Here is a 13,230-nt window from a genome sequence, read left to right on the forward strand (position 1 = left end):
TTTATGCAGATGAAACTATCAAGTGCTTCAGTCAGCAGCAGCGTGACATTCAGCACATGCCAGCCGGCTGCATCCCTTTACAGCCTCTCAGTCAAACAAAGACGCCTACTTGAATGTCTTTGTTTAGGACTCGGCTAAAGGTGGATGAGGTGTCTCGCCCACTGAGCCTTCGCTGCAGTGTCCACATGAACATGCACACTAAATTTCATTGCATCACTGCCTTAATTGATCCAAAATGTCAAGGAAACAGGGCAAACATCTGATCAAAAATGACTCATTTCTGCACTCCTCTGCCTCCTCAAACCAATATATCACAGCACCTGATGTTACAGCTGTGTCATATATGGAGACGAAATGTCCTTGTATAGTTTCAGTGACAGTCTGCAATCCAGCGCATCATCTATCTGTGTCTGCATAGATAAGGTGGGCATCAACTGAGGCTATCAAAGGCTGCCATAATTCTTCTAATTTTTTAATTAATTCATTGAAAAATATGAAGTTAACCAGTGCTTGAGCAGTTTTCGTGCCTTTTTTGAGACAGGGGTTGTAAGCGTACAGCTATACCTTTTTAAGCCTGATTAAATCATGTTTTTTTAAAAATCTAACAGACTGACGCAAATCTGTGACACAGCTCTAAAGGGCCAAGATGATTAGAATAGCACGTTTTTGCACCCATGTTATCAGTGGGTATTGTTAGTTCTAGATTTTGAACGCTTTTTTCACATTTTTTAAATTGTTAAAAGTTGTGAATTCTTGTCTGGGTAAAGGTTGTTTTCTGGCACTGAGCAAATTTAGACATTAAAATAATTAAAGTGGTCCAAAACATTTCATAAATTACATACATATATTTGATATATAAGGCCTTAAAGAAAAACTTTTCACCAAAAAATTGGAATTAGAGTGTTCATATTAACCATTATTCTGGTAGGACATGATTTGTCCCACTTCTCAAGAATGGCTGCTTTATTAGATGAAAGATAACCAAGGGGCATGTTGGTACTATCTATAGCATTAGGGTTGCAAAGGTTACTGGGTAGTGATTATCTGGGTGAAATGAGGCAATCAAACTGACCTCCAGAAAGGCTAAAAAGGGTCACAACATTTCAATATCCCAGTAAGAGCTAAGAAAATGGTAATTATTACTTTTAATGCTACCTTCTCATGTGTCAATATTACATTAACAGCAACAAGCCTCTCACATGAGGTGATAATCTTTTCAAAAAGGCACCGTTGGGTCTTAACATTCCCCAGTGTAAACACTGACTGACTGTATATGGAGACAAAATGTCCTTCTACAGTTGCAGTGACAGTCTGAAACTCAACGCTTCATCAGTCTGTGTCTGCACTGATCATACGGACAACAACTGAGGCTCGAAAAGATTACCAGGAGGTGTTTCCATGCTATCTGTAACAACAGGGTTAGATATTACTGGTCCAATATTGATCCAGAACAGCTGTATCCATCTATATTAGTATACATATGTTGCCTTTATGAAAAACGTTTTTTTTAATGGAAAATAACATATACATATTTATACAACATATTTTCATTAGCTTAGCTCTGTGCGTATTTGAATGTTTTTCATATTCAGGGGAATACAAATATTATATATGTATAGTGCTCTAGTTGTGTTTTTTATTTATAATAAATTAAAATATCAGTGAATGTTTACTGTTTGGACATTAATATTTACTGTTACACTGCCCTCCATTGTACATAGTAGATAATGATTATTTGGGTGAAATAGTAGTCAAAGAGGGGTAAAAAGAGTCATAAACAGATTACAGCTGCAACAATTCCTTGACTAATCAGTTAGCTGTCTCCTATTAATAAATCGCTTACTATTTTGATAATCAACTGATCATTTCTAGTCCTTTTTTTAAAGAAAAAATCTCATAAAGCTGCTTCTCAGATGAGAAAGTTTTCTGTCTTCTTTGTTCTTCTGACATTAAACTGAATACATTTGGGTTGTGGACAAAACAAGGCATTTGAGGACGTCCCCTTGTAACTGGGGAAACATTTTTCACCGTTTTCTGAAATATTCTGGACCAAACAAGTTACCGATTAATCAAAATAATGAAAATAATAGTTAGTTACAGCCATATATCCTATTTACAGCAAAGAAAAGGCTAAGTATTCCCTTTAATGTGACCTTCTAGGGTGTTAATATTACATTAACAGCAACAATCCTCTCAAATGAGGTGATAATCTTTTCAAACAGGCACCCATGGGTGTTTGTCTATTTACCATTCCCCAGTGTTAACGCACTGACTGACTGTCTGACTGACTGGGTCATTTTTCATTCACAGCCACCCACAGAAATGATAAGTCATGCACCCCTTCTCCTTCAAACATACCTCGGCACACAGCTGGGTGAGGAGCGGTCCACCTCCCAGGTAGCGTACAGGTTCATGTGCACCGGCCGGTTGGAGGTGATGCTGACCGGTTTGGAGGGCTGCATGTGCGGCGAAGGGACGCCCCCAGTCCGCGGGAGCCCTCCTCGCTCCGACATCCTGCAGGCTGAACACGGGCTTTCACACGGAGCTGAGGAGAGGAATACCCGTAGTAGCCTGGCTTCTCCTCCGTGCGTGTGTTGTCCTTTCTCTGGTGCCTCCTCCTCCTCCTTCCTTCAGCTTATTTTTTTTTTTGGTGCAAATGCGTAAAACGTACAACGCGAACGTAAAGTTGCTCCGTTTCGCGCTACTCGCCGCCCGATAGTGGACACATTTCAGTTGACCGGAGACAGACGGTGAATCCCCGCGTCCCTCGGTGTGTCCTCTCGATATCCCCTCCGCCTCAACTTCGTGTCTGTCTTATGCTGCTCTCTCTCTCTCTCGGGTTGTTGTTTATTGGTGCAGGAAGCGGAAATTTCTCTCGCCGAAGTGACACAATGAGCAGAGAGCAGCGAGCTACAGAGAGCAACGAGCGGAGCTACGCCTCTTCAACTGGAGGACGTAAAACACCGAGAGAGAGAGACAGCCAATAGAAATCTGTGCTCACGTTTCTGTGTTTTTAAAAAAATTCCTGTATGTTCCATATGTTTCAATTTTTATTACTATTAAATTGGAGATTACTCAGTTGTACTAGATTGAGAGAGATCATTATTTACTTTTAATCTTTTATATTAGTATTTAAAAAAAGGTTTATTTTAATAATATGCAGTGATGTTTATAATGTATTTTTTTAAATGCAAATTTTTATAATTAAGTGTAAATAACCATTTTTATTCTACGTTTTATTGTGTTTGCTATTGTATTTGTTATAACAAAAATAATAATATAGCTCAACCAATGTTATCAAGAGTACCTGGCCTGTCACAGCTTATTCGGTCTGTAACTGTGTTTTAGGTTAACAGAACATAATTCACAGTGTTATATACACATATATTTATTAAAAATATTGGTTACAGTGAACAAAATGTTACACTGTTTGTTACACTGCTTGCTTTCCAGCTAAAAAGTTAACAAAATGTTACATTCTTGCTAGCCTGCTAAAAAGTTAACAAAATGTTACCTTGCCAGCTAGCTAAAAAGTTAACAAGAATTACACTGTTTGCTAGCTAGCTAAAATGTTAACATTGTCACACACAGATGGACGACTCAACTCTAGTGCAGTGGTGTTTATTATTACATTCTAGGTTATTTGCAGGCCTTGTTTACAATACACGCCCAGAACAATATATCTTGTGTGCTAATGTAACTATGGTCATGCAGATAAGGCAAAATTTGAATGTGAAAATAAAAGAGAAACTAACTGTTTGTGAACTTTGACCCCATAAATCAGCCAGTTGATCCTGACAGTGGGAAAAAAAGTCTACAATCTCAGTCACTTTAGACTTTATTCTGAAATATATTTCAAAACACGCAAAACAAACTAGAATAATTTACTGCACATATATATGTTTTCCTGTGTTTGTGTGCTGCTGCAATCAACATATCTTCAAGTATGTCTAATATAGTAGTCAAAATGTGTAAGACAGAATAGTGCATCAGTACTCAGTATTTTCAACCCAGCAGGTGTTTCAGCCACACTGAAGGTGTGTCCAGTTAGAAACCTCTATGAAGTTAATATAAACTAATATCAGTTCAGTCCTGTACATTCAATAATTCCTTGTTATCGTTAGACAAACAAATGTGATTAACACCAGTTGCATACAGTGGAACAGCACCTAGTGAGATTGATTTAAACCAGCCTCTGTGCCAGTATTGATCCATCATTCAGTGCTTTACAATCATGCCACCTGCAGAATTACACTTTGTATATTGCATTTGAATTATACAGAACTCTCTCATACAGGAAAACAATACATATTCTATGTTTTTACTGATGTTCTGCATGGGTGGATTTGTGAATGATTGTGTTTGAGGCCCATAAAGCACACTGGCTCAGGTGTTGCTGAAATGATTCCCATTAGTCATACACATGTGCAACCTCAGACACACATGCACAGACATGCACACACCTTCCTTCAGCCATTGTGACCTGGCAAATATACAAAGGTGTAAAACCGGTTACAGCCTGTGACTTAAACTCACTTTCATTTCATGCTATGAACATGTTGACTCTTTCCTAGAACTGTCATGTGTGGCAACCAGACATGTAGAGGGAAATCCTAATCTTTCAGACTGGGTTGCACCAGCAAAGATTAATCTAAGATTAGATCTAAGCAGGGTATAACAAAACAAGGTTTAAAATGAATAAATACAGACTAAAATTTTAGCAAAGCTTTGTTGTGCAATTTAGAGCAAATCTAAACCAGGTTTATCGATCTAAACCAAATTTAAATACAGCTGGAGATGCTTTCTTATCTAATTTAAAATAAGAAAATAAATAATAATTAATTTAGGATGTATACAGGAGTGGCTGGGGTCCTTGTACTCCTTAACAAACAGTAGGCTACATTGTTTGCTAGCAAGCAAAAAAGTAAAATAAATAAATAAAAACACCACATAGTTTTCCAGCTAGCTAAAAGGTTGTATTGTTTGTTACCTAGCTAACAAGTTAATAAAATTTGACATTGCTAGCTCACTGGCTGAATAGTTAACTAAATGTCATATTGCTTACTAGTTAGCTAAAACTTAACAAAAACCGTTTGTTAGCTGTTAGCTAGCTTACTTAGCCTACTCATGAGGGCTTTGCAGGGAAGCTCTAATTTCTCCTTCTTTGAGAAAAGCCTGTTGACTGAATAATAGAGCAATATGGCTAAATAATAGTAGATTAAATTGGAGTAAATTTAGGTTTAGAGTAAAAACAGAGGTTTAAATTTAGTCTTTCATAATTTTAAGATAGATTTAGGCTTACCAAGTCTTAATGTTCAGAAAATGCTATAATTACTTTTTGCAGGGCAGATAATGAGGTAAAAATGTAGTGTGTGTGTGGTTTCAGGCTATAATTTGTGAGAAAACAGGATATATTAATAAAAACAACAAATGCTTGTCTCCCGTGTTTTTTTCCACTTCTGTTTACCTTATAATTACCAACTGGAAGCAACACTTCACCTTTTATCTCTTTGAAACAAACACCATGCTGCTGCTCTCTGGTGTGTTTGGCTGCCTGTCAGTGCAGCATGAAACAGGTGCAGTGTTTGCACCCTCGGGTGACAAAGGCACGGCTCTGATTACAATCTCTGAATCTGAATATGAATCAGAGGGTGACCTAATCACTCCACCGACGTCACGGCACGGCTGGCTGCCATCAGTCTGACGTTACTCTATAGGCAGATTATCACAGCTGTCATCAGGGCCAGCAACAACATTCTGCACCTGAAACGTTGGTGGATGGTTTTCAGACGTGTGCTGCAACGGTAGTAACAATCTAACAGAGAGTAAACAGCTAACGGTGTGTGTTTGTACAGAATGTTCCCTCTTTAACTTTTAATCATAATTATAATTATAACATTTAATACATTTAAATAAAATTAGTGATGCATATGTGTTCATCCCTTTCATGTTGCAGCTGGTAAAGGTGGAGCTAATTTCAGCTATTTTAGACCGCTGGGTAGATTTGTCTGTAACTAGAATGATTTCAAACTGATGCAGTTTATTTGTGTGTCATTTTGCCATAATTAGCACATGAAATCTTGACCTTGACCTTTGATGACTGATACTAAAATCTAATCAGTTCATCTTTGAGTCTACGTGCACATTTGTAGCATTTGTACAAAATTTAAAGACATTCCTTCAAGCTTGATATATCACATTCATTCATTCATTTAATCACAGCAGGGCTCCATCTTTGTATCTGACAACAGTTCTGAGTTTTAGTGATGTGCAGCCAGTGTTTTAGAGGAGGTTTGATTGTTTAATGCACACAGACTCCATAAGCTGCAGGATCCATCTCACCGACCAGAGTAGAAAATTTGTTTGTCATTCCAACCAAACTAAAAAAAGAAGATGATGGTAGCATCTCCTCATAGACTGAAGGTGTGACAATCAGTGAAATCAGCTGGTTCGCTAATGAGCTGGAATTAAAACCACACAGATTCACTGTCCATCTGGCTGCCAACTATCCCTGTTTTCGGTCCCTCGCTCTGGATAATCAGCCGGATGACTTAAACGCAGTGCAAACCCCTGCTCTTTTTAACACGCTTCTCTCCTGCCATTGATAAAGAGATTAGAATCGAGCAGATTAAAACGTGGTCACAGGATAATCCTGGGTTACTTTTTTACACAGCGCCCTAAATCTGCCAGGTCATCAAGTGACACCGCACAGGCTCCACAGCCAGCGTCAAAATCAATTAAGTTCATACAGACTCTTATGCAACACAATTATACCCACATATTTATATGGTGATTTTTTTATACATTTACAAAGAATTGCATAGTGGATACGGTATTTGCATTTGAATAGTTTTGGATTCTTTGATATTATGCCTGGGTTTTACCAACTCCCAAACTGAATTACCTTCACATACAGAGAGTATTTGGCAAAACACACCGATTTAATCTATTTTTAGGCTTCAACTAACGATAATTCTAATTATTATTTTTAATTCAAATCTATTCTTGGTGTATAAGATGGAAGATAATAGTGCAAAATGGCCAAGATGATATTCAAAATGTTTTTGTCTGACCAGCAGTCCAAAACCTAAAAATATGCTTCACTACATATAGAATAAAGAAAAGCATTGACTCCTCACATTTATGGAGCATGAAGCAGCTAAGTTTGGACATTTTTGTTTAAAAAATTATTAATTGGTTTACAAAATAATTTCAGATTGATTTTCTGTCCATTGAGCCATCGATTAATCAAGGAATAAACATTCTCATGTTAAATCAGAATTATGAGATTAAAAACTATTAGTTATGAAATAAAGTGTCAAAATTATTAAATAAAACTTCTTAATCATGTGACTCAAAATGTATAATATCAGCTTTTTACCTCCAAAATTATGGCTATTTTTAATCTTATAATTTTGACTTTCTATCTCTTAACCTTGCCTTTCTAGTTTATAATTTTGACTTTTTTTAAATCACATAATTATGACCTATCTCACTGACTTTTTATCCCATAATAAAGACTTTTAACCTAAGAATTATTTTTTTAAACTCATAATTTAAACATTTTATCTAATAATTATGACTTTTTATTTCATAATTAACATTATCTAATAACTTTGACTTTTTTTCTTTGAAATTCAGAAAACAGGCTTCCATAGTTTTTAAATTGTGATTGCAGGAATAAACAATGGCAACACACTGGATGGATGGATGGATGGATGGATGGATGGATGGATGGATTGGGCTCTGTGGACAGTACCATTACAGCCTGTCTCCCATAATGAACCAATGGGAGTGCTGGCAGACAGAGGTAAGACTGTGCCAGGAGATGATGTCATTCACTTCATAATGGCCCCGACACAAAGGTTTCACTCTGAAATAATAATACCTGCTAAAAATCCTCATCAGTTGTCCAAAAAGCACAGTAATATCAGCAGTACCTGTTCTGTTGTAGTTTTAAGGCAGTAAAAGCCTTTGTTTTTGAACAGACTGTTGCTCTGTGTACGTGTGTGTGTGTGTGTGTGTGTATTCCCGGTGTGTACTAGTGACCGAGACAACATGCGGCTGCTGCAGTATGTAGGTCACTGTGCCTCCCAGTCGGTCAGGTGACCGTCACGCTCAGAGTCCTCTGCTGCCCTCCAGCGGCACAAACGTAGACTGCAGCAAACTGTGTGCATGTCTGCCACAATTAATGGGTCATTTCTTTATGAAAGTCAAAAAAAAAAAAAAAAAAAAAAGCTGTAGAGGTTTAAATATTGTCTGCTTCCATATATATATATATATATATATATATATATATAGATATATAGATATATATATATTAGAAGTACAGAAAGACTCTTGTAAAAGTAAAAGTACTGATTCAACTTTTTACTCAAGTAAAAGTAAAAAAAAGTACAAGCTCTGGAAGTATCACGTAAAAAATAACCAGTTGTTTTATTATGTCTTTTTTGTCCTGTTGCATAATTTACATAGTTTTTAATTTAGTACATCTTTTTAGTCGTATTATATCTATTACAGTTTTTGTCTCATTTTTTTTTTCTTGTTACGTCTTTTTTGTCTTTTTAAGTCTTGTTCATTCCTGGTAGCGGTTGCTATTAAGAACAGACTGAGTGACAGCTTAAAAAACTTACTTACCTACTGTGTTTACCTTTATGCTCCAATACAATTTTTTTTACTTGTGATGCCTAGAAAGCAGTTTCTTTAAGGTTCACTTTCACTTTCATCTTTACTTGTTTACAACTTAATTTAGTTTCTGGTTAACAAAAAAAAAAAAAAAAAAAAAAAAAAAGGGGGTGAATTAATACCACACTGTTTATTGCTTAAGTTTTAAAATGTATATTAGTTTTATTTTTGTATCATAGTGACACTGCATCCTGTTAGGTCACTTCCTGTTCAGTTTCTTCCTGCCTACCTGGTCCTGCTTGAGAAACATGTGCTATGTATAATATGTATAATATCTCAGAGGCAATGCCGTAAGTTGATTTATATGATTTTAGTGATGTTAAAAAAATAGATATTAGAAGTTATTTAGTTAAAAATGAGATTTGATAAGTTAGTTAAAAGCAGGCTTATTTACTCTTACGTACAATGCAATATTTAGTTTAAAACACAGATACTTAATATTTTTGTTTGTAAAAACACCTGACTGCTGGCCACAGCAATTCATTGCTTTGCTTCCTACACTGCATTGCTTCTCCAAACTGAAGGTGTGCCAACTGCCATCTACTGTAGGTAATACACTGACTATTGATAAATACCTGAAAGAAAAACAAAAAAATATACGGATGTATTCAATATGTTGTGCAGAACCATTACATTGACTATGGACTGTTATAACTGTCATATAACCTAAAGTTATACAGACGCATCAGACACAATGTATGTGCAGATGTTCCTTTAGTTTTAGTTCACATCAAGAGGTCAATAATATGTGTTTAAAATAATATTCATGGAATTTAAGTTACATGTGAATTATCATATTTAAAAATAGATATAATTACTAAGGCATCGTCGTAGTTTGCTTTTATTTTACACTGTAAAATCTAATAAGTTGGGTGTACTTAAAAAAAATCGATGCAAACTGATTGCCTCAAAAAATTAAGTAAAGTAAACTTGAGATTTTAAAGTAAAAATAACTTGTTTATTTTGAGACTAACTTGTGTATTTTAATTTCACAGTACTTAAGACTAACTTGTTTATTTGGAGTCCACAATACTTAGACTTATTTAATGTGAGTCTACATAGTTGAACTAATTTAATTATGAGTGCACACTAGTGAGATTAATTTGTGTATTTTAAGTTCAATATACTTAGACTAACTTGTTTATTGTGAGTGCACAAAAGTTAGACTAACTTGTTTACTTAAGTGTACAAAACTCTTATCAACACTTCATGAATCTAGACTCGTTGCTGACGGTGCTGGTCAGATAACGAGCTACACAAAGTGACACTGTGAACTTTACGCCCTTCATCCTCAACCCCCCACCCAGTTTCTCATCAGATCCACACCATTGTAGTCGCTGACCTTTTTTCTATCAGTGTAGCAAACACAAGAATCATGGTAACACACCACAAATCAAAACTCAGACTTTGCAGAGTAGGTTTATTTTAATGTTAACAAACTCTATAGTGCAGATAAAACATTAGAAAACATTCAAGCCCTACTGGGTAGAGACTACTTTTAAAGAGAAGCGCAGACTGATAGAGACTGAGAGAGAGCTGGACATTATGATGTCACAGTGAAGCGGACCTTTGACCTTTTGGCTAAAAAAATAGATAAAAGAAAAGAAATAAAAAGCCTGCAGTGAGGACAATGATACATCAATACATCAATGAAAACATTATTATTATAATAATTCTAATAATAATCACAAATAATATTATAATTCAATCCTTGGCTTGGCTTCATGTTGTCACATTGCCTCCTGGGTATCCTGCTCTTTTGCTTTGTCTGTCAAGGCACTTTGTAAATTCTATGTTTATAATAAAGTTATTATTATTATTATCAATATTATTGTTATTATTGTTGCTGTTGTTGTTTAACTGTACAGAATACTAAGTGATGTCAACCATGTTTCTGCTGTTTTCTGCCATCTCTCTTTACGGACCTGGAAAAAAACACACACCAATAAATATGACGTAAGGTTATTGAAGATGTAAAGATGCTTTCTGACATGTTGTTCTGACTTTTACCCTTTGAATTATATGTAGATTAAATCATTTGAGTATGCATATCTTATGGCAGCATTATTACCAAAAGCTGTCCGTGGTTTAACTTCAGAATAAAGAGCTTCATCAGGTCCTTCAGGAGGTGGTTTTCCTGTAAATGGAGAAAAGAAGGGTGAAGAAATGTTTGATGTCATGATAAATAGAAAAAAGATAATGTACTGAGCTGACAGGTACATTATCAGTGTTAAAGTCTCCACTAATACTATATAATAATAATATTTCTAAAAAAGATACTTAACCTTAAGAAATATTAAAAATGATGAAAGCAACTTTGGTTTCAGAAAAAACTGAACACATACTGCACTGTGTCCAAGATCAGCATGTTAGACAAAAACAGCTGCAGTTGAATGCAAACTTTTCTTACATTTATTGCATTTGTTGACTTGAGCATACAACAGATTGTCGTCTAAAACAGAAATCAGAACTCTAAGGTCTCTAAATATGTGGGAGATTTTACAAGTTCTCTCTCTGCTGACGCCTAGTGGTCGTCTGTTGTAGCTACTTAGAGACCGGATTCTTATCTGGCCCATACACCCTCTCAGTGTAATGGAGTGTAACTGTGTGGAGTCTCATGGCTGTGGAGGGTCTCTTCATTAAGGGGGGAGAAATTAATACCCAAAACAAGCCCTGGGACACAATCAGTCTTTATTTTGGCTGCTTATTACTTATCCTTTGGAAGTAACCTCACAGAACTTAGATTTGTAGATACAAAGCGTTTCCTCAATCCTGGACACTAAAGAGGTGCTACTCTTGTAGTTTGCACAAATGCAGTGAGTGTATAGTGGGAGCCCGTAGAGGCCGGACTGGAATTAGACCAAGGTGACTGACATTAACTGACCTGCATGCTGTCCTGTAATGAAATCCAGTGTAATAGTATCACACAGTTCAATACAAACTTTAAGCTGTTGGAAGTGACTGTACCTGCTGTTCCAGTCTTCACATCAGAATAAACAGAGCTCTCCTCTGGTTCATGTTTCTTCCCTGTGAGGAAAAATCAGATGAATCCATAAAGAACTTCAGTCCAAGACATCTCTAAACTGCAACTTATCTTTTGGTATGACTTGTTAGTACTCACTCTTATTTTCAGTGCTTTTAAATTCGATCAAGGAATATGTGACATCCTGGGATCCATCTGCATCTGAAATATACATTTCTGTATTTACAGGATTTTTATATTAATGGATTCTAAGTCATGCAGTGAAACAAAACACACATTTACAGCAATGATTACACATGTGCTGCAGACAACATTATGTAGATTAACTTGGTAACTCCATCATCATTAGACATGGGGATATTTTCACATATGCACATTGTTAATAAGCAATGTGGGGGGTGTAGTTACAGCAGCCTTATTTTTTTTTTTTCTTCTTATATTTGTATTTGAACTTAGTCTTAAAATCATTTCCAAATCTGTGCTTAAGATTCATAAAAGATACTAAGAATAAAAATTGTAACTGTGATATATAAATTAACTCATTAAAGGGTATTGTCAGGAACAGCAATGGACCAAAAGAGAAAAACAAACTTCACAAAGATCACAGTGATGGTAGAGGAGATTGAAATAAGGCAACATGTATTATTCTGTGGACTAAATAGTGGGTTGACAAAGCAAAACATGTTTTGGAGTCTGATGAAATTAACTCCTCACATCTTGAACTGATGATTCCTATTACATTGTCCACAAAGCAGATGTGAAATTCATCACAGGTTGGAGCACATATGCGCCCCAAACTGCAGTAAAGTTATGTGCATGGAAATAAGATCATTTCCACGTCAAAATAAGGTTTTATAAATAACTACTTAGAGTAACTACTAACTACAAAGTAAACGACAGCTCAGAGATTAGCTTCAGTGCTCACCATGGAGAGGAGAAGAGTGTTCATTACACTGAGCCTCATTCTGGTTGATCACATGATGTGTGTCAGAGCCCTGATTGGTGCTCTCAGACTGGATTGACCTAAAACATGAAGCAAATATGAAACATTAAATTGGGAAATGGAGGGTGTTGGTGTTTTGTTCAAAATGAGAGAAAAAAGTGTTGAACCAACCTGTTAAAGCACGAATCTGTGTAAAAGACATTTGATGTTAGATGGTTTTGTATTGCAAGCTGTTATACTGCTCTTCTTTTTCATGAGATCAGAATGTGTGTATTTGAATAATTAAAGCATAAAATAACTGATAATAGAAGAAGATCTCACCTTTGGATGATCTGCAGTGATACAAAAGTATCAGAAGAATAATAAGGATGATTCCACAAAGCAGCCCAACAATCAGCGATACAGATGAAGATGAAGAGTCTTCAGGTCTCGACACTGTTATAATAAATAATAAATAACTGTTAACAAATTTATAAAGCTTGTTTCTTAAGATGAATTTAAAAAAGCTTTAAAAATATGATATGATATGTTACATCAATCCATAATAAAGACAAAACTACAAAATATAGAAATACTAAAACAAATACAAATTCAGAAGTATAACACACATCCATGTATA

The 13,230-nt window shown here is 35.7% G+C and overlaps 1 protein-coding gene and 1 long non-coding RNA gene across 3 annotated transcripts in view; both read right to left on the minus strand.

Moving 5' to 3' along the window:
* pacs1b (phosphofurin acidic cluster sorting protein 1b) overlaps positions 1-2,928 on the minus strand; it is an 81,110-nt gene extending 78,182 nt beyond the window's left edge. The window contains exon 1 of one of the 2 annotated variants that reach the window (XM_084711592.1): positions 2,359-2,928. In XM_084711592.1, coding sequence (XP_084567718.1) covers positions 2,359-2,513 — 155 coding nt within the window. In that variant the 5' untranslated portion in view covers positions 2,514-2,928. The remainder of the gene's footprint in view (positions 1-2,358) is intronic. The other variant, XM_084711590.1, reaches the window with a different exon arrangement.
* An 8,462-nt stretch (positions 2,929-11,390) lies between these two features.
* On the minus strand, positions 11,391-12,693 carry LOC146305853 (uncharacterized). Its single transcript, XR_014769082.1, has 3 exons — positions 12,594-12,693; positions 11,807-11,869; positions 11,391-11,712 (listed from the first exon to the last, which is right to left on the minus strand). It is a non-coding gene; the product is annotated as an uncharacterized LOC146305853 (long non-coding RNA).
* Positions 12,694-13,230: the final 537 nt, after the last annotated feature.

The sequence above is a fragment of the Lutjanus erythropterus genome, chromosome 23, assembly GCF_056507025.1.
Source record: "Lutjanus erythropterus isolate fLutEry1 chromosome 23, fLutEry1.hap2, whole genome shotgun sequence".
Taxonomy (NCBI): Eukaryota; Metazoa; Chordata; class Actinopteri; order Lutjaniformes; family Lutjanidae; genus Lutjanus; species Lutjanus erythropterus.